This window comes from Chanos chanos, chromosome 15, assembly GCF_902362185.1.
Source record: "Chanos chanos chromosome 15, fChaCha1.1, whole genome shotgun sequence".
NCBI lineage: Eukaryota > Metazoa > Chordata > Actinopteri > Gonorynchiformes > Chanidae > Chanos > Chanos chanos.
Genome location: NC_044509.1, coordinates 9,147,366 through 9,175,021, shown reverse-complemented (window position 1 = coordinate 9,175,021; position 27,656 = coordinate 9,147,366). Strand labels below are relative to the sequence as shown.

The window sequence follows — 27,656 nt, the reverse complement described above, 5'->3', positions numbered from 1 at the left end:
GATCTCAGCCCTGTTCTGGAAGGCCCAGCAGATGAGGAGAAAAATTCAGGGACAGGAAGATTGGCCAAGACAGTGTTAATGTGGTTTTGAAAGAAGCCAGTAAGCTGTAAGGCAAGGGTTCAGAAAGGGCCAGAGCTCACACTGCTGTCAATGTCACCATGGTAATTTCATTTCTTTCATTCATGTCTATCACATTAACTTTTTTTTTTCTTTCCTTCTCCTGGTACTATCTGTCATGACTGGTGTCAGCTGCTTTGATCCTCAAAGCAGGGAAGCAGATAAACTGATAAGGAGAGAGAGAGAGAGGGAGAGAGAGACGTGTTTGGTGTAATCTTTTTTTTTTCTGGCTCAAAGAGCTCAAAGCTTGTGACTATCAGAGGCAACACAACACGTCAGAGTCTGTGCTGACATTCAAAGGCTGACATTTGGTGGATGTGTTAGCGGACGCTTTGCTTCTTCACGAGGCGGTTACAGTGGTGCAGGGGGTTGTGGGAGAAAGGGGGGGGGGGGTTTGGGAGAGGTGTGCCCAACTGCCAAACGTGACATTAGTGTTGCACCAACTCAATTATCTGCTCTTTTGTACATACACTGACCTCCATTACCTTCTGTACAGCAGGAACTGAGCTTCAGCCTCTCTCTCTCTCTCTCTCTCTCTCTCTCTCTCTCTCTCTCTCTCTCTCTCTCTCTCTCTCTCTCTCTCTCTCTCTCTCTCTCTTACATACACTTCTGCAGAAGTGTGTGCTAGAGCACACTATTCCCACCTCAAACAGTTATAAGTTCTCAGCCATTAGTCTGTTGGATGTATAAATGTATATGATTTTTTTTTTCAAAGATTATATAGATTTCCTGCTATTAATGTTAGAAGATGTACAACTCACATTTCTCTCTCTCTCTCTCTCTCTCTCTCTCTCTCTCTCCCTCTCTCCCTCTCTCTTTGTGACATGTTTTTCTTCCTTCAGTTCCATCTTTCACCTTCACTCCGACAGGTAAGCTTGTTATCTGTGTATCACGACATTTACGTATTACAAAAAGATGCACAATGTTCTCTTCTCTGTTCCCAAAAACCAACACACACTCATGCTAATACCCTTAAACATCACTGTGATTCTCTGGTCAAGACAACAAAGAATTCCTTAACATTTTTTAACACATTCACATATTTATGAGTCTAGAAATGTGTTTGAAAGAAAAAAATTACTTAAGTGGTTAGTGTTTTGTCTTGCTTCAGGGTCTGTTTCTTCTTCAAGGACACCCTGGCATAGAGCCAAGCATTCTCTGCAAGCTTTTTACTCACAGCCTTGTGGTTACTGAGCTGTTTCCCCTTTGCCAAATAGCATGCAACTTTTTCGTGTCCTCCCTCCGTCTGTCCATGAAAATAGGGACAAATTGAGTGACAAAAGGCTTAAGTTATCCAGTTAGAGTCTTTCATGTCACACAAAGTCATCTTTTACAGAGTGTAACACCCAAAAAAAAAAAAAAAAGAAAAAAATTTTCTTTGTCACGCAAGACACATGAAAGGGCTAAAGCAAGCCAGTGCAGTGTGTGGTTATTTTGATGAGCACTTTAACTGTAAACAGAAGTCAGTAGTTCTGGGAAAATGAAATGAACTAAAGGTGCTCGTTAAGCGTTAATTCTCATCAACCTTTCCCCGTTCAGTCAAAAGTGACCACAGTGCCATGCATCCACATGTCACACACTCCCACTCAGTCAATGCACAGAAGGCCTTTAAAGGTGTGGCCTAAATGACTAACACTCTACTCATGTAAAAATGCACATGCACTGAAAACCCATTATTTAGAGTGTACGTGGCCTGGGGTAACGGGATCCGATTTTGATTGGCTTGTTATTCAGCTCTTGTTTTCTCACACGCCAGGTGTAGGAAAGTTGTGTTTGTATCAAAAAGTGCAAATGGCATGACTCATAAATGAGACTTGTGTGTTGTGTTGTGTTGTGTTGTGTTGTGTTGTGTTGTGATTAGTCACAGGAATTGCTATATTGAAACAAGAGGTGGCATGTCTCCAGTGACATGCCCGTTCCATCTGTTTGTTTTATAATTTATGTTTAATACATACTGCAAATACCTGACGGTCTCTCTGCTTTTTTCCAGTGGCCTATCAGAGAGGAGGGGAGTCTATCTGCAGTGCCGGAAGGTAGGAGATTGTGTGTGTGCGTGCGTGTGTATGTGTGTATGAATACAGACATGAAACATATAGAGAGAGAGAAATGTAAAGACAGAGAGAATGAGAAAGAGGGAGAGAGAGAAAATATGTTTCACAAAAGAAAAGGTAATGATATTCTACCTTATTATGGACACTAGGGGGAGATGTCTACCTTTGTAACTCACACGCACACACACACAAAAACACCCCATACAGGTCCCACACCCATTACTGCTTGATATCACCACAGTGGTGAAAATGGGTGGTTTCGGAGGATTGAGCTAAACTAATGATTTTCTACACAAATGCACCATTCTGGAAATCCTCAGAATGGACTCGTGTTTTATTCGTCTTTAGCTTATGGTAATTCACGAACACGCCGGTGAGTTTTACGTGCTTGGCCGAGTATCTCTAATTAAATCCTCAGATAAAGCCAATAAAATTGGTTTATTTCATTAGCGTGGTCTTTTATGCAGAAAATATGACTTCACGTAATGCCATTTTAAACCACACGCATCCGTACATGTATACACTGCCAGAGAAAACACTGACATTGTGTACCCGAGACCGGACCCTCGCCTCAGTGCTCCTCTACATCCCCCGCCGCATACGTGGACCTACAGACTGTTTGTTCTAGTCACTGCATTCCTCCGCTAACGTCTTCTGACCCTGCTCTGCTCCGCAAAAAAAAAAAAAAAAAAAAAAAACAGTTAAAAATTCATCGTGGACTACGGAGAGTCTGACACTCTGGTTCCGTAACTGTCGGTTGACGTCTCGTCCTCAGGGCACGTCCGGGAGTTGTGTTTCACATTTCACCTCATGGAAGTCATACAGAGCTGGAATAATTTATTGAATTTCATAAGTCTGCATAATAAATAGTATCATGAAATATTCACTCTGATTGACTCGTAATGGGAGGTTATTACCGCGGTAATGTAAAGAGGAGAAAGTCATTTTGCCATGGAGTTTAGGAGGAGAGTAAGTACTGATGCTGAATTGTCTTTTGTTCTGTGCCTTCCAGGCCAGGGTTGTTGAATATGGGAGAAACAGCCAATCAGCCATGGCTGGCAGATCCCTGGCCCAATGCTTGTGCCAATCACAAAGACTGTAGTATTAACTGCTGTAACGGCGGCAACGGGACCAGTGACAGCAACATGACAACCTACAGCCGTCCAGGTGAGCACCACATTAATACAAATGAGACCCCAACATCTTGCTACAGAGAGAGAGAGAGAGAGAGAGAGTGTGAGTGTGTGAATGTGCGTGTGTGTGTGTGTGTGTGGGGGGGGGGGTGCATGTGTACATACTGTATGTTTACTGTATTTGTCCATGTTTGTGTTTGAACATTACAATTCAGATGTGTCCTTTGTATGTTTTTTATCCAAAGAATAGAAGCCCATTCAGATACAAGTAAAACTGTTTTAGTCTTTGTCTTCTCAATGCCAACGTTTATGTAACTGATAAATTCAGTCATAACGATGCCTGTATTTTTATTGTGCATCTATCCACATTACAGCTTCAAAGCCTTTAGAGCATTGTTATGTAACTGCTATATATTCATATGTAAATAGACCGACTGAAGTAGATTTGGTTTTGCAGTATTTGTATCCAGTGCCTGGACTCTGAGCCATAGATAGCAAGACCTCAAGCATATGATGTCCACTATATTAGTGAGGTCTAATGGCCAACTCCTGTGTGTTTTTTTATCTAGCCGACTGCATTGCTAACTATAACAGTCAGCTGGAGAATAAGCAGGGAGCTTTGCTGGGCTCGGACTCGGCCGTGTACAGCGACGTGGACCTCTCCAACAAGCTCAACGAAATGAAGACCTTTAACAGCCCCAGTCTCTGCTACATGGGCCCGGGGGGCGGGCCTCCCACCCCATACGAGCCAACCCCGTACGCCACCACCCAGCTCATCCAATCAAACATCATGAGTAAGAACAGCGGGGCGGGCCCAGGGTTGGGGCCGGGCGAGAGCATCGATAAGCGATGCTGGAAGCCCCCGTCGGTACCGCAGCAAAAAACGCAGGAAATGACATCACAGATGCAGTACAACATCATGGAGCAGAACAGACTGAACAAGGGTCGGTATACACATACACAGTGGAAGAATTCAGCGCATATGTTTTCCTCTCTGTGTTTTTGACCTCGGCACCCATGTCTCTGTTCTGTTCGTAGACCACTACAGAGGGGTAGAGGGCAATATACCTCCAACCATCCCGTATAACCAGGCCCAGGAGCACAGCTCTGCAGGCTCCTATCACAGCTCAGACAGAGCCAGCAACAGCACCTCTGGTGAGACCACCCTCACACTGCCTTGTCCTTCACATACTGAAGGTCATCTGTATAGGGGTATTGTATGGCAAACATCAGCCACTGCGCTACAGAAGAAAAAAACAACTATTACAGAACGAGACAGAACTATAAAATATTTAAAATGAAAAGCGATGAACATACCTTAACATTTTGGTTTTTTCCTTAGTCCCCATGTTGCGTTGTTGCTGAGTACCTGTAAATACCTATCTGTTTGAAATTTGAATTGTTATTGACTAAGAATATGTGTTTCTTGTTTACTTAGGGAGTCAGAATCATAAAAAGGGAAGTCGCACACCTAAACTTTCCAAACAGAGCACAGTGAACTGGGGAGAACCTCTGCCCCCTCCCCCTGCCAACCCCCCACCCAGCCGCAGCTGTGAGGATTACTTACAGTCAGTGGACAAGAAGTAAGAGCATTACACACACATTCTACTCAAAATACACTGTAAAACATTTGATCCTCATTGAAAAGCCCTTTTGTGTCAGCCTTATAATAGCTCTTTTCTGACGGGTTAAATGGCTGTCTGGTTCTCCTCAGTTTTGAGCCTGACTCCTCGTGCCCAATGTTGCCTTCACGGATGTACCTCCACCAAGGGGAGGTGGAGGAGGGGGAAGAAGAAGAGGCTCTGGACAGGTGTCCCACTCCTCCTATTCGAGGAGCAGCCTCTTCTCCCGCCGGCATGTCCTACAGCCACCAGTCCACCGCAACCCTTACCCCCTCTCCCCAGGCAGACCTGCAGCCCGGGATGCAGAACGGCCACGACGAGCGCAGGTATTTCTAACACACGTGTGTACACACACACACACACACACACACACACACACACACACACATGTCAACAATCCTTAGGCAAGCTCACGCATCTTTTTATTGGAACCAGAGACATTTGAACTGATTTCATAGAGTGATAGAATGTTAGAATGTTCTAGAATCCTTAGCCAAGCTCACACACAAACCTCTGCTGCAACTGCAGACAACTGAACTAACTTCACATGTGATAGAATGTTCTAGAACCTTCTGTCCAGCCCACTCACAAACCACTGCAGCAACCAGAGACACTTGAACTGGTTTCACATGTGATAGAATATTTTAGAATGCGTTTTGTGTATTTTTCCAATAAGTTATGCAAATGATGCGTTGCTAATCTTCCACTTCGATATTGATTTAACATCGTTCATGGCCTTTCAGGAGGCATGCGGCCAGTCCTCCTCCTCCACCGCAACCTCTCTCTCCCTCCCACACCTACGGCTACATCAACAGCCCTTTGGGGCTGGACACTGATGGGTTGGAAGAGGCTGATGAAGAAGAGGAGGTCGGGGACGAGACAGATGCGGAGCTGGGACCGAGCCGTTACCAGCAGCACCAGAGCTCCCAGTACCAACAGCAGCAGCATGCCCAGCAGCACCCACGCAGGGTGCAGCTTCGGGGCGGTTTAGAACAGACGCCCGCCTCCAGCACGGGGGACCTGGAAAGCTCCGTCACGGGTTCCATGATCAACGGTTGGGGCTCGGCCTCCGAGGAGGACAACGCGTCGTCCGGCCGCTCTAGCGCCGTCAGCTCCTCCGACGGCTCCTTCTTCACCGACGCCGACTTCGCCCACGCCGTAGCCACGGCGGCCGAGTACGCCGGCCTCCGAGTCGCGCGCTACCCCGGGGCAGTGCTGGAAGAGACGGGAGCCGGAGGTGAGTGACAGGTCACGCAGCCAATGTCAGTGAAGAAGACCATGTCCCGGCCAACGCCACACGAAACAATACGTCTCTTCATGGATTGCTGTTCTCTTTCAGGTCAAAAATATCACATCGGTCACCGCCCAAGCAGCCCTGTATCCACAGACAGTAATATGAGCACCGCCGTGATGCAAAGGCGACCACACAAGAGACACAAGCAGCACCAGTCAGCCCAGCAGAGGCAGAGAGACGATTACACAGCCGGTCTGTCCTCTAATGTCGTTGTCTGGGGAGAATACGCTTTTAGTAGATCTCATAATCTCACCAGTATGTCATGTAGGTCAAGCACAAGTAGGTCATATTCGGTGTTTTCCTTTCCCCGCAGACCCGTCCATGCCCCTAAGCCCCTCTTCCACGGGGCTCAAGTCCCCGGGGCACGCCTCCAAGTGCGGTTACGAGGTGAGAGGAGCCACCCTGCCCAAGATGGGCTGTGGGGATGGGAGGGACAGGAGAGGCAGCGCGGGGGGCTACAGGACGAGAGAGGGTTCGGCGGAGCGACGGGGCGACCAGGACAGGCACCGGACCCCCCAGAGCGGAAAAGGCAGCAGCAAAACTCGCCAACACCAAGGTAAAACCACGTCCACAAACCTCTTAAAGGCGGCAGGACTAGACGTAAACATAGTGTATTAATTCACGTGCCTTAAAGAATATTATGTATGTTTTTCAGCCGTGTGCTATTTTGCCTGGGTATTCAAACTCTCTCTCTCTCTCTCCCTATCTCTCTCTCTGTCTGTGATTCAGTTTCAGAGGATATTCCTCCATACAGTCGCCCGTCATTCCCTTCAGTGCAAAGTCAGAGAGACACAGTTCCCAGTTCCTCCAGCTCCATGTCCTCTCGGGGCTCTGGGAACCGAAGGCGAGGAGAGGGGCCCCAGGGGGGGCGCAGGAACCCTTCTGATGCAGCCCTCCCTAGCATTGGGGCCTTTCAGAACGAGGAAGAAGAGTTAGAGGTATGCTAGTCTAATATTCGTATCTCATTTTGTTCCCATGGAAGGATATATGGATATGCAGGTTTGAAGTTGCACCATGGTGGTGAAAATCTTTTTAGCTCAGTAATGGTGCCTTACATATTTGAAATAATGTACTATGTCTAGGCCAGCGTCCTGTGACCTCTTGACTTTGAGAAAATAGATCATGTTAGTAAATATTATGCAAGTAAAGATTTTGAGTTCATACTCTGTGCCCACAGCTGCTGGAGAGCTGAGGAGGAAGTCAGGAGATCAGAGAACATCCTGAAAAGCCTCACACTAGAATGAGAACACATCAAAAGAACCGTGGACCATCGCAATTCATTCACAACGATCTAAATCTAAACGATTTTACTTTATATACTGAACAAACCAACCAGACCAATGCCCTCCCCTCCCCCCAGTATTTAACAATAACTGAAAGTAACATTTAAAACAAAAAAACACAAAAAAAAAGTTTGAACAAAACTCTTTAAGGGGTCCATTCTGTTTTAAAGCACCATTAAATTGTATGAATTGTCAGAGGGTTGCCGCTTGCACCAGAAGTTTCTTGCAGCTTTGCGGCGTGTTGGCGTAAGCGTACCGAAAAAAGCCCTGTGCAAATGCAGTTTGTCATTGTCAGTCTAAAGTATACAGAAGAGCTCTCTGCATTCATACGCTGTGATACAGTACTTCAATTCGGTCTTCCTTTTTATTGCTTTCAGTACTAATTGTTTTCCTGTAATTAAAAAAAGTGGTCAGTAGCGTCATTATTGTAAATTGCTCATTTAAACATCAAAAGAAGTGCTGCCATGGGATTTTTTTTTATTATTATTAATTTGTAATGCACTGTTATCATTTTGTTATTGATGTCGTATTGTTGATGTATGTTTATTTGTCTTACTTTGGTTTTAAAAGCACAATCATTAAACTTTATTTTAAACCATTGTTATCTTTAAAAAAAAAAAAAAAGTTCCACATTATATGAGGAACAGCGACAAAAGGAGTCTTGTTAACCGTTGTGTGTGTACGAATGGAAGAGAATATTTGACCTATGGTTTTTATTTTATTTCTGGAAAATTATCAGGATGGGGAAGAAAAATGGGATTCCTCTCCCATGCTTTAGGTGCCATGGAAACCACAAAAATCATGTTGCCTATAAAAGGGAAAGGACATAGACTAGTGCCATCTCACTACAAAATCACAGTGTGTTACGTTCATCGGACAAACTTGTATACAAATGCACTTAAACTGTAGCGAGAGAAAGGGAGAAAATGTGCAATGGGTGATATGTGTAGATAAGAAGGGTGGCACTATAGAGGATCCTTTCCATTTTGAGCTAAGGAGTGGGGAGGAGTTGTTATTGTCAAGGTGTGCACTGGTTTCAATATAATGTTTCTCGTAAAACATTATAGCAGTGAGTTTTTGGATCACCCTTCATATTTCTGTGAGACTGTGAGTAAAATTGTCTCTGCCTTTGTGAAAGGAAAAAAAAAGCTCCACGATAAGGTGAAAGAAATGTGTTTTATTAAAAACTGAAGCGTGGGGATTTCCTTTGGCGATGATGGACTCCGTCGTGTCTGTCGTGCGCTAGCCACGCGTGGCGTTAGCGCTAGCATTACAGAAGTTAGCCAAACACAGTGCTAGCAACTGAGACCATTACTTGGATTTGTGTTATTTGGAGTAGCCTTTGGATTGAAGAACAGTATGTGTGCGTGAGATTCTGTTCCCTGAAGAAACTTGTACTGTCCGCCATTGTTTGGAGTTTACTATGTTAAGGAAAAAAAAAAAAAAGAAAAAATTACAACTGCTTTAATGTCAGCCATAACTTTTCATTACTGAGGATCTTGTACCTGGAATAAAATAAACATTGTCATTTCCCACATTATTTATTATTAAAACATTTTCAAATGCGATAGATTGAGTTTGTTGTTATTGTTGTTGTTGTTGTTGTTGCTGCTGTTTTCTTTCTATTTTGTGTGGAGACCTTGGGGGGTATTCCATAAAGTGGGTGTAGTGAAAATGCTGAGTTAGTTAACTATTCAGAGCAAGCAGTAAACCTCCAAATAGAAGAGCCCTATGGCTTCATTCTCCTAGCAAAACAAAGCCATTGGGTTCTTTTATCTGGAGGTTTACGGCTTGTTCTGAGTTAACAAACTCAGAGTTTTCACTAAACCCACTTTCTGGAACAATCCCCTAGATGATGCTATCAGATCAGACCGTGGCCAGAATGTTTAAGAGCATGATCAAAACATTTTCATGCCAGTCAAAAGCGTGGAAATTTTTCACCCAAAATGTGGTGTCTGTAATGTTCATTCTCTATTCTGGACTGAACACTGGAGTGTCCAGTTCATGGCTGAGCCATTTGGTCTGTCCCCACAGATGGCAAATACATCACCTGTCATTACATCCACACATCCAACTGCGAATCACTTATCACATGTGTCATCACAAGTGCAATAGCAACACAAGGATAAATGTGTTTCATTGCTCAAGTAATGTATTTCATGAAGATTTTATTGACGACTTAATTCCTTAATACTGATATAGATCATTTTTCATTGGCTATATATCTTTTAAGAACCAGATTGAGATATGATTAGAAAACCTTGGCTGACTATGCCTCCAGAGTTTTCACCTTTTTTGACTAGAGCTAATAAAGTTTTATCATGTCAATTTTTATTTAATCCTGTTCCTTTTCCCTGGGAAGAGGTGCTGAAAAGTTTCTTTTTGGATGAATGTAATGAGACACACTCTGTTTAATTAACCTCACTCATGAACTCTCATTGTTAATCAGCAGAGCAGCTGTGTGCTCTCTGCAAGAGAGAGAGAGACACACACTGCAGGCCATTTCAGGAGTGTGTGTGTGTGTGTGTGTGTGTAAATAGTGTGTGTGTGTGTGCGCACCTGTGTGCATGCACGTGTGCATGTGTGTATGCATGTGTATGAGTGTGTGTGTGTGTGTGTGTGTGTGTGTGTGTGTGTATGTCTGTGTCTGTGTGTCTATGCATGTCTGTGCGTGCGTGCGTGTGTGTGTGTGTGTGTGTCTGTGTCTGTGTGTTAGAGAGAGAGAGAGAGAGAGAGAGAGAGACAGACAAACAGAGAGAGACAGACAGAGAGAGAGTCTGGAGTTGTGTCACTCAGAGTTCACTGGTAAATATAAATATAGAAATTGTCAAGGTACTAGATGTGCTTAAGGGAATTAGAATATAAAGAAACAGGCAAGGGTGGGCTTAACTTCTTGGACACGTCACAATGTCATAATTTTCAGTACACAATTATGTCTCTCTATATAAATAGACTTTGTGACTTAATGGGCTTTATTAATTCTAATCTGTGGTCTCCACCTGAGGATTAATTCAGTGCCACTTTCATCCCAGTCATCAGTCATGACCATACTGTACCCCAGAGATCACTCTCCACCACATATCACACAGAGAAATACTCACACACACACACACTGTAAATAAAGTGAACCATGCCTCTTTCATATCTGAAATAGCGTTCTAATCTCTAACTGTTTGAGAATCCATATATCCGCCATCAGTGCTACATGAAAATAAATGAATGAAATAAAACTCATACGGCGGTTTATTTGTGCTTCATTACGACGTGAGAACAGGATGTAGGGCAGAATCAACACGTCGCTAAATTGTTTTGAGCATTGAGGGTTAAATTCACCCTCCAATGTTTTCCTCTCGTCTTCGTGTTTTTGTGTGTGTGTGTGTGTGTGTGTGTGTGATGAGGCTGATGTGAACGCTTTGATGATGGATCACAGGAGAGCCTAGACACGCTTTTCCTGTCAGCATCAGCAAATAAACACAGTCCATCCGTCTTCATTAGGGCAGCTGTGTAGACAGCCTCATAGGCTGCTGCACACAGAGTGGAGCATGAGCTGCAGTATTTAGAGTGATCCTGGGAGACTGGAATCCACAAGCCAGGGCTCTACACACTGTCAGCTAGCAGGAATATTAACCGATGTGGAGTGTGAAGCTGTGTGGTCACATTAAGCATGCCAGGATATTACCTAGAACTCAACTGGAGAGGCTATAAGGTATGTTTCAGTGAATAATGGGTGATTATTTGAGACTGATGTGTAGGTGTAGGTGTGTGTGTGTGTGTGTGTGTGTGTGTGTATGTGTGTGTGGGTGGGTGAGTGAATGCCTATGTGTATGTGTGAGTGCATGCATGTGTGCATGCGTGCGCGCTCCTGTGTGTGCATGTGTGTGTGTGTGCGTGTGCGCGCGCGCCTGCGTGCGCGTGTGCATGTGGAAACCCGACAGAAATCGTTCTGAAACAGACACACAGCGATGATAATAATAAGACAATTCTCAGTGGGAGAGATGCTAATCCGCAGTCTCAGCCTCCAATCACTGCCCACACAATTAAACGCCAACACATGGGATTAAACTCTCCCCTGCCAATTCCTCCTTCAATGCAAAGTCAATTTAACAATGACAGAGGAGCTTTACAGAGCCCAGCAGATTTCCTCTGTCTCCTGCCTGCCACTATTAACCAGCACAGGAAAAGGAAATAGTGCTAATTATGGAATCATCTTCCCAGTCTCTCATTTTTTGAGAAGAAAGCCGATTTTTACATGGCTATGGTAAATTAGCCTCCACAAAAGCTACTATTTGAGTGGAGGGAATCTACAGTCAAACAAACACAAGCTCTCTCTCTCTCTCTCTCTCTCTCTCACACACACACACACACACACACACACACACACACATACACACAAATGAGACTGACAGAGATAGAAGCTTCACTTGTTTTCAGAAAACCTGTTTACAGAAGTAAGTACACCACACAAAAACCATCAAGGGTTCAACACTGGTCTCTGCAACAAGCAGTTCAATCACCTTCCTCTCAGCAAGTGTTTGTAGCTATAGCTTCTTTTGAAACGTGCGCACCTACTTATTCATTTGACTCTGTTTATCCTTGAGCGCATAAGTAATTAATGTAGATGGCCTTCATGTCACTTTTCATTGGATTAAGAGCGAAGCGCAGCAGCTGCTTCCAAAAAAACCGAAAAGCGGTTAACATGGCCATCTGTTACGGTGTGAAACTGAAGTGGTAAAAGAACACTGAGCTGAGGGCAGCGAGGAGATTTTGAGTGCTGATGGGAAACTGAGAGAGGAAGACTATAACAGGCCCTAGGGAGCCTGGAGCTGGACTCAAATTAAATCATAATAATAATAAAAAAAAAAAAAGACTTTGAAAAATACTTTTCAGTCAGCACTGCATCAATCAGTGTTTCTTTTTTTCTCTCTGCTTGTTCAAAAGAATATGTTGAAAGATACTTGGGAAGGATTATCTCAGCCTTACAAAAGTGAAGTGGTGAAAAAGAACTAAATTTGAATAAGGCACAAGGTTGTGACATTGATAAATGTGTTGTGCAGCGGTAAATGGAATAAATGTGTATGTGTGAATGTTTGAATTTGTGAATGTGTGTGTGTGTGTGTGGGCATGTGTGTGGTTGTGTGTATGACTCTGTATGCGCATGTGCGTAGAGCTGAAGTTTCTTTGCGGAACAAAAGCTAGCCTTGGCAAATTCCTTTAATTTATTCTTTATAATCTCTGAATGGTCTAACTCAACTCCATCATGCAGACAAAACACACACACACACACGCACGCACTCACACATGCACACGCACTCACACACACATACACACACACACACACAATAACACACACTGCACACACGTGCATGCGTGCGCACGCACACACCGTCAAACACTCTCAGAACACTCCACCTTCTAGTGTCAAATGCAGAGCAGAAAACCTGTGAAACCAGAGAGGAGTGATTAATGAGGGCTGGCTGGAGACAAACAGTGAGGTGACTGGGTGAAGTGAAAGAATGAAGGTCATTTTGCTATGTCGTCATAACCCTCCCCTACCACTAGGGCTGTCTCTCAGTTCAGTTCTGTAACCTCACATTCCTGTATATATTTCAAATAAGCCTCTTTTATCGACAGGCGCAGAACATGCGCAAAACAAACTAATGTCAAGCATAAGTCTCTTGTTTTTGACTTTTCAGAGATGCAGGGGAAGGCTCAGCATGAATAATGTAGATTTTGAGACTGCTAAACAGAATCTATCAGTGGAGCCTTCTTATCAAGAACTGAATACTAACTTGAGTGAACTACACTTGAATTCCTGAACTGAATTGAATTGAAGTTCAAGAATCAGTGTTGTGGAATAGTCCTACTTCAGCTCAATCTGTCAGCAGGAAGAAAAGAACGTTCAAATTTTAGACTTGGGCTTCATTTTTTTCATTATTGATTCTCTGCTGTTACGGTTACTGCTACCATAAGGCCTATTAAATCCTGCCTTGTTTACTCAATTTATCCAATAAAAGAATTTAAAGAATAAAAGGCAAAAGGTTCCAGGTGGCTCGATTGGTTCCTCACCTTATCTCCACTCAGTGTCTTCCTGATCATCGCTTTACATCTCTCAGACATGAAACTGATTACATCTTAAAATTATTGTCATAATGTTAGAATTATTGGTGCAGTGGTTAGCGCTATTGCCTCACAGCAAGAAGGTCCTTGGTTCGATTCCTGGGTCCGTTCCAAGTGGAGTTCGTATGTTCTCCCCATGTCTGCGTGGGCTTCCACCAGGAGCTCCGTTTTCCTCCCACAGTCCAAGGACATGTAAGTTAGGTGAATTGGAGATACCCCTAGGTGTGAATGTGTGCTAAATCCTGTGCGTGAATCGGTTTGTCTGTGTGTCTGCCCTGCGATTGACTGGGTTTCCCCTGCCTTTCAGCCAGTGAACGATGGAATAGGCTCCAGCACCCCACGACCCTAATTAGGATAAGTGTCTTGGAAAATGAATGAATGATTGAATAATATTAAAACTGCACAGATTCAGAGAGAGAGAGAAAACAAATATGTAACCAAGAGGTAGTATTCACATACAGATTTTATTTGCATTGTTTTTCAGAAATGGTCACATTTTGTACGTGCCTGTGTTTTCCTGAGGGCAGAACAAATTTCGGCAGGTAGAGATTCTGTACAGGTGGAGAAAATACAAACCACACACACACACACACACAAAAATAAAAACAAAAAAAAAATTAAAAAATAAAAAACTCGCAGAAAGGGATCGTACATAGGACGTGCAGAATGCTGACGGCGAATCCGAGACGGCCTGGAGCGCTTGCTGCCGCAGGGCGGCGCACGGAGCTTCCGGAAAGAACCGTTCTGGGATGATGACCATAACTTTTCAATCCATCAGTACCTTCATTTTGACGACTTAGGCGACAGAGAACACTGGTCTAACTCCCTTAAAACTGACAAGTGATTGATTTTGAGTAACAAACACCATCAGTGAAGTTAAATGACATAGCATGTTGTAATCACACTATGTAAATGAAGAGCGACAGGAATCGAAGCCACGCATGAATTATTTCAAGGGTAATGTTCCCGTCCAATCACGTCCTTCTCTCATCTGAATATCAGACCACCTGTCCCCCCCCCCCCCTCCCCCTCCCTGCATCATTCTGCACAGGTTAATCGCACCTGTTACAGGTCAGCTACAAACAGCTGTCATCCTTCAAAAACTTGGCTCTTTTCTATTAAGTCATACAGCTCCCATGGTATTAGAAAAGCACCATCACACTGTAACAGTAATCTCATGAAACGATTATTTTACTCTTCATAACGTCCATAAACACTCCATTCTAAAATAGGAATATGATCTCTCCATATACACAGAACAAGAAATGTCACCAGAAAGAGACCAATCGTTATGTATACATATTTTTGGATCATATCTCTTAGCTCTCTCTTGGTTTTCATTGGACTTAATTATGCCAGCGCTGGCACTATAGCCCCTGTGGGAAGCTGACTGACTGACTCTTTAGCCGGCTGACTGAGAAATATGAAACATCAGGCAACTCTGTTGTGATGTGGTAAACTGTATGTGGAAATACTGTATGTTTTGTCATTTCTTCATGCTCCCCACACGTTAAATCATTTCTTTAACACTCCTGTAGTAATACATCTCTATCTCTTGACGGCTCTGTCGTAAATTTTTTCTTTCTTTCTCTCTTTTCTTTTAGGCTGCGGTACAGGCTCTTCCTTTTAGCATATCGTTCTCTTTCTATATGTCAGCAGGAGCTGAGGATTTTTGTGCTTATCACCAAAAAAAAAAAAAAAAATAGAAGGGAAAAATTCTGTGCAAAGTAAACAATTACTCATAATAATTTAGCAAATATTCAGAGCATTTATGAAAAAGAAAAAACTTGTGACACCACAGTTCATCAATTCACTATGTAAAATGACCATTAAAAGAGACAAACTCAAAAAAAGAAAAAAATCTGATTTTGGCTTGCATAGCAAAGCAACATCAAATACAAAAAAAAAAACAAAAAAAATACAACATATTTACAAGTAATACACATCCCTTTTTCTTCCACGGGACAGAAAGCTTCTTCATGTGGTTTATATCTGAGTCATTCGTAAGGAATTATTTGTCTTTCTCTCTCTCTTTTTTTTTTTTAAAGTTAACAAGTGATTGACACCTTGTGACACAAAGCAGGAGGGACATGTGACAATTTTCTGTTGGGGGGAGACGTAGAACCCAAAATAGAGTTAAAGAACATTGTGAAACATGTGTCCACGCATCTGTACATCACCTTCACAGTTCAGCATTTACCTCTTTCTCTCTCTCTCTCGCTCCCTCTCTCACTGTCTCTCTCACACATGCACAGTCTCACACGCAAACCCATACACACTCTCCCTCTGAGACGAATCCAGTATCTTCGCTCGGGACACAAACAGGAGGGAGGAGCTCGTTATGCATTGCACAGGAACATGGGATTCTCTCTCTCTCTCTCTCTCTCTCTGTCTCCCTCTCTCTCTCTGGTACAGGTGGGCAGTGAATGGTCTGGCTCATTGCTCAGATGGGCACTCTAAGAGAAAATAGAACACAGCCCTTCCAATTACAATCAATGCAAAATGCTTGGGTAAAAAAAAAAAAAAACCCTTTTTGAATACACATATATCAATTAAACCACGTTTTGAGAGGACTCACATAATTCTCCGTAATTTGGCTCCACGCCGCTGGGTCCCAGCCGTGCTGGGTCCGAGGCGTCCGAGATGGACCTCTGATTGGACCCGCGGCCCAACGTGCCTCTGGAGGACACCGGGCCATTCCAAGGAGCCATGTGCTGTCTCTCCAGGGTGGAGACCATACACTCGTCTGGTGGGTCAGAACCTACAGAACCCCAGGAACCATGGAGGCGTGCACCGACAGTGTGTAACGGCTGAGAGGCAGGAGCTCTCACTTTAAAAGAGAGACATAAGTCTGGTGACCACTTGAGATACGGAAACGTCAATGAAACAGATACAATGCCAGAAATACACTAGTTGTTATGGTATCGCGTAATAGAATGGAATCTATTCAGGCAGGTCTATGAACTCAGATAAATGACCAAAGCTAACCGTCTGCAGTGTTGTCTTTCCTGCGAGGCTCGGTGCCTGCTGTCTCTGTCTGTGGTTTGCGGGTGGGGTACATTGCCCTCTGGTGACCCAGGCTCTGTGTTCCCAGTACGCTTCCATCTGTAGGCGCGGGGCTACTGGGCTGAGCTTGCTGGGAAAAGGCTTTTCCTGTGGATGACAACACAACCAACATGTCACCATTACTCGCGCATGCCTCAGATAGGCCATTAGAAATGACTGGCATTCTGAGTGTGCGTTAATGATACCGAGAAGCAGCAACCTGCAAGTTCAATTTTGCTTTCCATGAAAAAAAAAAAAAAAAAATCCAAATGCAATTTGAAATCTGTGATGCACTATATAACTTCATTCTACGAATAAATGCTCAGCAAATGTCAGACAATAAATTTTTTGCATTTGTGCAACACGTAAACAAAACACCAAATGTTTCATTACCGTGAATCCAAATCTGTTGAAATTATGTACTAATATTTCACTGGAAAGAGCTAACCTATGATGATTCATACATTATAACCGTGTAACAAAAGTGTAATAAACTTGAACTGGCAATGACAAACATGCCCGGTTCATTCCTCCATCTCCGAGAACTTGGCGCTCTGCCACAAATCCCTTCGGTTCACACTGCCTCAGCCACCCACATGGATGGAGAACATTCTTTGTCTGTTGAATATAATGTAAATCTGACAAGGGCAAGGAAGGCTATATTGTCCCACAGTGTTCCTGCACTGCAAGGTCAGGGTCTTGGGGGGGGGGGGTTGGGAGAACAAGACATGGAAAACCTTTCGAGTCAACGGTAAGATCCACTGGATAGCTAACGGAGCGAAAGCCCGGTCAGTGAATTAGAGAAGACTAAGCACTTCATCATGTCTATAGGCTATAGATCAGTGATGCCTCCTGTCAGAACGAGGTGGGCCGCTGTTTCATCATTACCCACAAAACTTCCAACCCAAATTCAAGGTGGTCTCGAGGTCTGTCTTCTTTTGAACGATGACCTGCTAAATCACGTATTCATTTGTCCACCTGCTCTGTTACTGTTTCAGTCCAGTGATTGAGCGTCACTACGTCCGTTCATCATACCATTCACCTTCTCATAACATCAAAATTCCATTCTATGTCAGTAAAATGCCTTATAGAATCAGACTAAAAGCGTGTCGTGTACTATAGAAAATGTCAGTGCATCGTCCATAATGTGAAGTGGGAGAGACAAAATCAATGCTGTAAAATGCTACACTGTCATAGCGAGAAAATGTTTATGATTTTACTGGGTGTACTGTTTTGTCTGGCCTTCATCCTAAAAGAGTCCTGTTGAGAGAAAGGACCAGAAGCTCTCAATCATTCTCAAGTTTGTGACTCAAGAAATAAAATGTTCGAATGAGATGTCAAGAAGAAATGATTGCTTCCGTCTAAAATTAATTTCTCCACTGAGCAAAACACTTCTTTTTTCCAGATATATGAATTTCTCTGAAGTGTGAAACCAACCTTTTTTTTTTCCCTCAGTCACACTCTACCTCTTGTTAATATTCATGAAAATATATGTAACAATACCAAAAAAAATCAGTTTAATAGTTCATCTGAGAATGTCGTAATGTTAAGAGAAAATTGGAAATCAACAGCATGTCAGTCAAAAATGCATGAAGTTCAATTTCAAGAGAAAAAAGACCACAATCACTCTCAAACCGATGGAGTGCGAAAAAGTCAGCACGCAACATAAAAAAACAGAGTATAATATAAATCCAGTAAGTGCACCTGAAAAAAACAACGACAACAAAAAACAACGACAACAAAACAAAACAAAAAAAAATGTTTTCCCCTACCCAGAAGAATTGAATGTAATTTCTTGGGTGACTGAGGCCAGGATGCAAAATTGTCCATGTGTGTGATTCAATGACTGTGTTTACCTGCGATGGCTCCGTTCCTGCTGTCCACGCTCTGTCCAGGAGGAGCGTAGTCTATGGGGCATAGCTTTCCAGACAACTCATAAGCTTCGTTGTCTCCGTCCTCCTCCTCTCCCTCCGTCAGGATATCCGTACCCAGGTCCGATCCCAGCGTACTAGACACATATCCGACAGGCGGGGCAGGCGTCTTGGGTGGGTTTGGGCTGCCCTTCATTTGCCTGTACACACACGTACACGTACACGTACACGCACACGCACACAAAAAGAAATCTTGTAACCGCAAAGCATGCTAACGTAAAAGCTAGAAGACCAAGCTCTTAAAAGAGGAGGGCGGAGTCAAGAAGCGCGGGCCAGGTTCACCGCGGTAACAAAGGCTCTGCGCGAAGACGGAATTTTGCGTTTGTTCCCGTGTCCAAGTAGAAGCACAGGCGATGGCGCTAATTCCAATGCGCGTCTCCCGGCGCTAGCACAATGGGCCGGTAATTGGGTTTGTGAAGGGGAGAAGAATGGGGAGCTTGGTAGACCTGTCAGTTATGTGTCTGTTATCTTCCGTACAGCTGCACGTGCTGTCAACCCCACCATGTCTCAGCAGTGGAACGCCTCTGCATGTAATTACAAGCTCTTTTTCCTGTTGTCAAAGACGCCAACAACACCAACCCAGTCATTACCCCACCCCACCCCCCCCCACCCAGACATAGACCTCCCACATACGACAAGTTTCCCCTAGGCCTGTTACAACCGTAATCAATGAATCTGTTTTTATCCCTTCTCAAAAGCAACACAAGACCTTGTGTGTGTACGACATGCACAAATAATATAGTAATGAAATGCATAAGATGAGGTATTGATATGCTAAAATAGCCATTTAGATTGGTAGTGTTGATTGGTGGTACTGTCTGTCACATAGACAAACATAATAACCAGGTATGTTCCGGAAGGTTGTAGAAATCTGTCATTTCTGTGTAAAAAAAAAAAAAAAAAAATTCGATGCAGAATAATTTCACCCCTTTGCTATTTCGATGTGTTTGTTCAGGCTGAAAAATGGTTAGCATGGATTTGAGGAAACATCGATTATACAGTTATATTCTCCTCTAAACATGCCACCAGTTTGTGTTTGTGAGAAGTCTTATCTGCTTCTGCAAAAATCAATTTAATGTAAATGTGCTGAACAAATATTCTCCTCAGAGTTTATAAAGGTACAAATTTAAAATACAAGAGCAGCCAAACCAAAAACCGAGCAGCAATAATAAGGCATTACATTGGACTAAAACTGAACGCAGACTAAACAACACTAAAATGATAGTAAAGTAAACAGACTGTAGCTGTGTTCCACCAGCAGAGTGTGTGTGTGTGCGTGTGTGTGTGTGTGTGAGAAAGAATGAGAGTGTGTTTCTCACCATGTCTGTTTAGCCACTTCATACTGGTATGCTCGCGTCAGTTCATCCAGATGGGCTTGGAGCATGGACTGCATCTCTTCATGGTGGGAGGAGCCTAATGAAGCTGAGGAGGCTTGCCCATAGGGCATTGTTCCTGGAGAAGAGGTAACGCCCCTCAGAGGTGGGGTTGGAACTCGTTCCTCCTCCTCCAACTCATCGTCCAGACCTTGGTGCAGGTAAGTCTGCACAGGCAAGGGCGGAGCCCAGCTGTCACTTTCATACCTGTGACACAAAGCAAGGAAATGTGTTTTCTGCAGCTCTACTATGAAACAAAAAATATCAGTCTTTACACCAGCTATAAATTCAAATATGACGTCACAGAGAACATTGTATCTGTATCCTAAATAATGTTCTTATCAAACTGTAATTCCTAATAAATGAAAATCAACATTATATAAGGAACAACACAGCGTGTCCGGAAGAGTGTACTCAGCTATTGTAAAATTTTAGCATGTTCTACTAGCATAATATTGAGAAACAGAAGGAATTTTCTCATTTTCATCACAGAACCGAGTCAATGACTATGTGCTTCTCATGCAAAGGTCAATGTGGGTAATCAGTCAACCTCCTGCAGCAGTGTAAACCATGGAAACTGATTGTTTTCTCTCTCTTTTACAGAAGAGAAAGATGGAGGGGGTGACTCAGCACCGTTCATTAGCTCGACTCTATCTGTCTCATACATAAACTCACGCACATACAAACACACACAAACGCGCACACGCATTCATAATACACAGCCGTGCGGAGCCATGGGTGAGCTGCCGTATTTTTCTCTCCAGCACTTCTTCTCTGACGGAGAGAGAGAGAGAGAGAGAGAGAGAGAGAGAGAGAGAGAGAGAGAGAGGAGAGTAGACTCCCCATGCAAAGCTATCCATTTACTATCTGTTTTTCACAAGTGCTTTTTCTACAGCTGGTCTTTGTTGTATATAGAACACACACACACACACACACAAAATTAAAACAATGCCATCTGTCTGTCAGCTTGCCTTGCCACATATTTTGACCAGTTCCCCAAAATAAGAATCTGTGTGTGTTGTTTGTGTGTTTATGCATATGTGTACACTGTGTTTACTCTCTGTAGAGATGCTCTTACCCTCCTGTGGAACGGTGCTCGGGGGCGTAGTGGTCTACCTCTGTGCCTGGCAGGGGGTTCATAGGCGGGGGAGGAAGGGGTATGTTGGCCCAGCAGGAGCCGTTGGACTTGGCCGTTTTACTGCCACTCTTTGACTTCTTCTTTTTTCCAGCCTTCCCTCCTGAGAGGGGTAGCACAGAGAAAAACAGGGAGATTTTTAAAGTTAATTAAGAAGGATATATTCACCCAGATATGCTTTTGCAATATTATATATACATAATTACAGTCGGTGAATTCCAGTGTTTCTCCCTCTCTCTCTCCTTCTCTCAGACACACACTTACTTACACACACACACACACACACGCACACACACACACACACTGCCCTCTATGCATAGCTCCACTAATTGTCCAGGGTTAAGGTCAGAGTTCAAATGAGAGTGTAGTTTATATCAGAGCGTAGCAGCACGGAGGCAGGACCCTGGTCTCACAGCGGCTTAATGAGCAGGACACGGTTTCCCTCCGGACCGACACGCCGCAAAACCGCGGCTCTTTTATCACCACCTGCTCTGACTGCTCCCTCTCCTTCTCCCCAACCCTACCACTCATTATCTCTCGCTTCCCCCTCTCTCTCTCTCTCTCTCTCTCTCTCTCTCTCTCTCTCTCTCTCTCTTTCTACTTTGCTGATGGGGCACACTTTTTCCTACTGCATGTCGAAATTTCTTAAAGAAGCACTCAGAACTGTTTTTTTTTTTTTCTCCAAAGCATTAGCTCCTTCTGCTTCTTCTCATGCTTTGTTTTTCAGGTAACTGTGGCTCCAGCTCCAGCTTTGTACAGCACTGTCAGTGTTCACAGACTTCTCCTGCACTATACGCCCCTCTCTCTCTCTCTCTCTCTCTCTCTCTAGCACAATCACTCTCATTTCAATTCCACGGGTCAAAACACAAAGGAATCCCTGACTATGTTAATCAAATTAATCTCGGAGAAATGTGCTGCGATTCTCTGACATTTCTGGGCTAAAAAACTCCCAAGGCTGCTGAGCAAAACACACTTGAAAAGAGAGGAGCGATTAAGACTCTTATCCTCGGGGTCCATTTCCAGTGAAAATGTAAATAGTGTATCTTCTGCTCGCTCTCTCTCTCTCTCTCTCTCTCTCTCTCTCTCTCTCTCTCTGCTTAGGGATAGTACTTTTGTTTTGTATTTGTTTCTCTTTCCCCAAATGACTTTAGATTTATTAACTCATTCTTTCTTTTCCTCCCATTCATCTACGTGACCTCCTCTTTTTTTTTTCTTACATTAGACAATACCTGACATGAGCTGTCCTTCTTCATTAATTAAAAGCCCAACAAACAAACCTAAATTTGGATGACTCCAAAGACAAAAGAAAGGAGCTTACCATTGGACCATGGGAGAAAACAAAATGAGACAAACAAACAAACAAATGCCTCTACCTCAGAGTGCCCCCCCCCCCCCAAAACACACACACACACACACACACACACACAAACAAACATGAACTCTGCGATTTCGCCTCATCTTCTCTCGTACCGTTGCCGCAGGAGCGACTGTCAGTCAGCGAGTATCCCAGGCTGGCCATCTCCTGCTGGGCCCGAAGCGAGGCCTTCCAGCGGGGGTCTGGTCGATCCACTGCCAGCTCGTGGAAGCTGTTGGACTGGAGGATCTGCGTGGTGGCGTACGGGGTGGCCTGGCTGACCCGCGCGGGGCTGCTGTAGCCTGCTTTACCGCTGAAGTCAATGCTGCTGTAAATGGCACCATCAGACAGCATGGTGCCTGTCTTCTCACCCGCCCCAGTAGGTAACACATCTTTCAATGTGTAGGCGAGAGAAGAGAGGACAAAGAGAGAGAAACATGGAGAGAGAGAGAGAGAGAGAGAGAGAGAGAGAGAGGGGGAGAGAGAGAGAGAGAGAGAGAGAGAGAAAGAAAGAAACAGAGAGAATAGCAGCTTTTAAGGTCAGTTTGAAGCTGATTAGCACTTCCTGCTGCTGCACCGGAGCCGTTCTCACGTCAGCTTAACTGGGCTCAAATGAGCTGAGATAAATAAAAGTGATTAGCCAGCAGATTAATTATCAGATGACACGGGATGCTCTGCGGGTGCAGCGGGGCAGTGTCCAGGGAGATGTCCACTCACAGAGCGCTGACCTTCAGCTTAACACATGGGAGCCTGCTGAGTGCTGATGAGCTCTCTGTGATTTAAACGTGCTCTGTTTTTTTTGCCACGGACACTTACACACACAGACATACAGACATGCACACGGACACACACACACGCAAACACACACACGCGCAAACGCACACACACACACACATACACGCACGCACGCACACACACCCACACAGTATACACATATCGGAAATACAACACAAATTATTTATGTATTATGCAGCACTACAGATAGACCATATAAAGCTCTACAGGCTTTCATAAGCACCCAAATTCCTCAAAAATTCCATTAAAAAAATTCCATTAAAAAAGCGTTCCTCTTCTACTATATAGAGTGCTAAATTACCCATGCTTTCCTAAGTCCTCTCTCATGACAGTCATCTCAGATGGAGCGAGAGAGGGTAGCATATGCTTCCTCTGACATGTGTGAAGCTTATTCATGGCATTTTTCCACACACTGACTTACACTGTATTGTCAAGCGACGTGATCCAGTTGGAAGAGAGCGATATTTGCTACTTCACCCATTACTTTCCTAGCAACTACACATACATCTAACTGTCAGTGACTGCAGCACAGCAAGGAGAGAGCAGGAGGGGGGGGGGGGGGGGGGGGGGGGGGGTGACCCTGCCAGACACGCCCGTCGAAAGGAAACACGACCAATTACGCTTCCTTGGATCCCTGGCCATAGCTGGCAAGTTTAGAGCATTTGGGATGTGAACAGCTTTAACGGTGCCTCAGCTCACTGTGCCAACGCAACTCACCGATTATCGCTGTGGCCGTTACTCGGATCCAATATTCGTCTTTTTCTATTACCGGTATCGTCATTTTGACTGATGTGCTCGCTGATGAAAACAGTCCCTTTTTATATGATGCACACACTCCTCTGATGCAGTCACCACTCTCTGAAAGTTAACATTTTGTAGCTTCCCTTAATGTCCTGCCTGCAGCATTATTAGATTGGTTGAAATGTGGACAATGACGGGTGAAAAGCCAATTAACACCCTCCTCCATGATTATGGGAGAGATGCAGGAAACAGAGGCGCTGAGAAGCATTTTCTCTTCTTCACCAAATGGAAATGTAAGAAGAGCAAGCTATAGTTGGCAAATTCGTTCGGTAGTTGGCAAAAAGAGCAAACACTTAAGTTACAAAACTCACCTCGGTAATGTAATTTCCTTCTCTCTCTTACGCCTGACTCATGTATGACCCCTTCCCACTCTCACTACTGTGTCTGGCTCAGACTTGCATGCGTTCCACCAATTAATTCACCTGACATTTGTTTATCAAATCAAAATAAGTCCGACATCTACACAGTCTTGTCTGATTTGCTGCCGCTCTGCTGTCAAAGCGGAATTCTGCCAAACATTTCAGTAACTCTCTTTCCTTCGCTGTCTCTCCACTTTCACCAACTCCACTATCTCTGTCATGGCCCATAGAAAATGAATGGGGGTCGGTGCTAGCAGCGAAATATTTGCATATGCGTGAATAAGGCATCAAAGACACACACGCACATTGAGACGACAGCCGCCTTTGGTGGATGTTATACCTTTAGAGAAGTACCTTGTGCATTTATGTCACAAGATGCTGATGCACAAAAATGGACTGATGACTTATTTAAAGGATAGTCAGTGTCGGAGTTTGTGTTACTGTACGTTTTCCACATTCACTGCAAATGAGTATTTGGTCCGAATATCAATTACCGTCCACCTTGATTACTAATGATTGGTATGGGTATCGGACCTGAGAAAAACCATACCAGTTGACCTCCTGCTCTTAATAGACAAACCATTTTTTGCACAAACGAGATTTGTCTTGATTGTTGGCACAATATGAGGGGTTCAGTGAAAAGTGTGATAACAGGGTGAACCAAGTGATATAAGAGTGTGTGATTGCCTGTCACTTCCAGCACGGCGGGATTTTCGTCTTCCTGAAATATTCATCCTGCTTATACATGTATTCATCAGTTCTGACGCTGCTGCCCTCTGGGCTCATGACCTTCGACCTAGGTCTTCTCTTAGGACACTGGAAGCAGAGACTCAGCTCTTAGAGAATGTAACTTCATTTCTTTAGCTACCTCCTTCTCCTCACAAAAAAAGAAAAAAAAAACTCCCTGAGGTCCTACCTCCACGGCCAAAATTGCCCCGGTCTTTTGGCCCTCCCAGGCCACCGTTGGCAGGCAGACTAGTGGAGGGCCAAGAGTCAGCCAGCCATGGGAATCCAGGGTCACCAGCTTTTAGCAGGCCAGGACGGCTGAGTGACAGAAAGAGAGCAGGAAAAAAGGGCAGAAAGAAAGAGAGAGAGAGAGAGAGAGAGAGAGAGCGAGAGAGAGAAAGAAAGAGAGAGAGTGAGAGAGAGCGAGAGAGAGAAAGAACAGTTTAAAGTCAGTCAAAAAAGAAAAGGAATGATATTCAAACACTATTATTCATTTCCCTTGCATTTTACACTGTCGCCATCAACAACAGATTGCTGTGAGATTTCATTTGGCATAGGACTTGCCTGGAGCAGAGGAAATAATAAACAACCAAACGCAGAGACATAAAACGGTGACAAGTGTATAAATCAGAGGTGGGGCGGGCTACCCCCTCTGTCCTCAGAGAGCAGAACTTGGCCTAAACACAGGCGTATTAAAACCATTTCAGAGCCCACTATAGCCAGAATTTACACATTACATTTGGAATCAAGGGGCCTCCGGTTAGTTAGCCTTGGAGCTGAGAATGGTGAATGAGTCTCCATGGTAACTGGAAAGGTTGCTGCTCATTGGTTGGCTTGGCAAACACATCACCTCTAAATGAGAAAATGCCAAAATCTCTTGCATAGTAAACATTATTTTTCAAATAAATTGGTAATAAGAGAAGGAACGCGGAGTGCTATTAAATTTGATTTCATGGTTGGGTTGGGGAAAATATTTCCCCCATCTTTTTTAGCTTATTGTCAGAGTAACTAGGCAGGTCTCACGTGTGGCTCAGTTTGCCTTTGTCTAATGAAGGCAGCGGCTCACAAATGCTTTTCCCTAAAGACCTTAGTCTGCCAAGCACAGGGGGAATACAACACATCTGAGCTCACATGGCTCAAAGGTGTATAAACATTTTTTTTTGTGTGTTTTCCACATAAAGCTGCATTTTCACGTGCACATAAACAAGCACGTTCCAGCAAACACAGATGCACACATACACACACAAATACGCACACACAAATATGCACACACACACACACAAACTCAGAAATGCACGAAAAGCACAAGGATCGAGTTTATTTTTAGAAGTCTTTGTTTTGTAGTCTTTTTTTTTTTCCCTCTCTTTTTTTTCTACATTTGTTTGGCCTCTTGGCTAGCTCTGTCTGCTCAGGTGTGACAACGAAACGGATGGAGAGAGCGAGAAAAAAGAGAAAAAGAAAGAGAAAAATCCATGCCTATAGTCTTTCATCTCCTTTTGGAGGGGTGGGGTGGGTTGCGGCAAGAGGGGGCGGGGGGGGGGGGGGTGTTCTACACGTTGTCACCGACTCACTAACCGCTAACATTCGATAGCGGTATTCTGTGCACTTTCGGACAGAGAGCATCTGGGGGCTTTGGGAAAACGCAGTGGGGGAATCTCAGACCCGACTCTCCTGAGTAATTATATCCTCACGTCCTTACATATGCTGGCATTTCAGGCCTCGCACGGCTCTCGACAGGCAAATACATCACTTTGCTCCTACCAGCAACCAAAAGCACCCAGCCAGAGAGGATGAATGGCCAAATGAAAAAGCTGTCCGGGCACATTAATTGTTTCTGTTAATTCCCAGCCGGAGAGATTTATTAGTCAAATCAATCGATACATCAGCGCACGTGTTGCTCTCGCACGAGTAGCGAGAGTGTTAGAACATCCATCAGGTAGTTGTCTGTCATGCGATTTATGTTGGCTGGCGGCTAGAGCGATGGCAATGCACTCTCTGTTTCAGTGACAAAACTCTGACATACAACCTGAAACGTGAGCAAATTTGAAATTCTCTGTAGAGCTAATTTGCCATTGATATGATCTCAAACCAAACAGGCTATAATCTGTGACCATGACTAATTTGCATTGCATTCACTCATCGCTCAGGTCAATTATGAACTACACATCCAAGCACAATGAACCAAATTTGCCTGCACTTAGCAGACAAAGCATCATATTCAATTGAAATTAGGAGCTGAGCCCTAGTTTTGCACAGCAGCGGTTGTTGGAGAATTTGTTTTTGTTGAGACTTTGCTGAGCAGAGACAAATGTCATCGAACAGTCCTGGAAAATTGCTAGAGGTTCTCACCTTCCATTTCCCATCAGGTCTCTGTCTCCTCTCTGGAATGTCACTGCAGCCCCCACCAATCACAGGAGGAGAGGAGAGAGAGAGAGAGAGAGAGAGAGAGAGAGAAAGAGAGAGAGAGTGAGAGAGAGAGAGAGAGAGAGAGAGAGAGAGAGAAAGAGAGAAAGAGGTTCA

General features: G+C 44.0%; 2 protein-coding genes across 2 annotated transcripts in view; one reads left to right on the top strand and one right to left on the bottom strand.

Annotated features, from left to right (window-relative positions):
• Nucleotides 1-7,419, top strand: part of LOC115828167 (roundabout homolog 1) — an 82,558-nt gene extending 75,139 nt beyond the window's left edge. The window contains exons 18-29 of the mRNA XM_030792098.1: nt 960-986; nt 2,108-2,150; nt 3,181-3,335; nt 3,871-4,245; nt 4,340-4,456; nt 4,740-4,884; nt 5,016-5,249; nt 5,667-6,160; nt 6,263-6,409; nt 6,531-6,773; nt 6,947-7,155; nt 7,395-7,419. Of these exons, the coding sequence (XP_030647958.1) occupies nt 960-986; nt 2,108-2,150; nt 3,181-3,335; nt 3,871-4,245; nt 4,340-4,456; nt 4,740-4,884; nt 5,016-5,249; nt 5,667-6,160; nt 6,263-6,409; nt 6,531-6,773; nt 6,947-7,155; nt 7,395-7,409 (2,204 nt within the window). The 3' untranslated portion in view covers nt 7,410-7,419. The remainder of the gene's footprint in view (nt 1-959; nt 987-2,107; nt 2,151-3,180; nt 3,336-3,870; nt 4,246-4,339; nt 4,457-4,739; nt 4,885-5,015; nt 5,250-5,666; nt 6,161-6,262; nt 6,410-6,530; nt 6,774-6,946; nt 7,156-7,394) is intronic.
• Nucleotides 7,420-16,169: 8,750 nt separating this feature from the next.
• The window catches only part of LOC115828243 (roundabout homolog 2-like), a 70,799-nt gene continuing 59,312 nt past the window's right edge, over nt 16,170-27,656 (bottom strand). The window contains exons 20-27 of the mRNA XM_030792196.1: nt 27,486-27,528; nt 25,327-25,454; nt 22,572-22,847; nt 21,045-21,204; nt 19,913-20,173; nt 18,519-18,733; nt 16,606-16,770; nt 16,170-16,447 (exon numbers count right to left, since the gene is read on the bottom strand). Of these exons, the coding sequence (XP_030648056.1) occupies nt 16,170-16,447; nt 16,606-16,770; nt 18,519-18,733; nt 19,913-20,173; nt 21,045-21,204; nt 22,572-22,847; nt 25,327-25,454; nt 27,486-27,528 (1,526 nt within the window). The remainder of the gene's footprint in view (nt 16,448-16,605; nt 16,771-18,518; nt 18,734-19,912; nt 20,174-21,044; nt 21,205-22,571; nt 22,848-25,326; nt 25,455-27,485; nt 27,529-27,656) is intronic.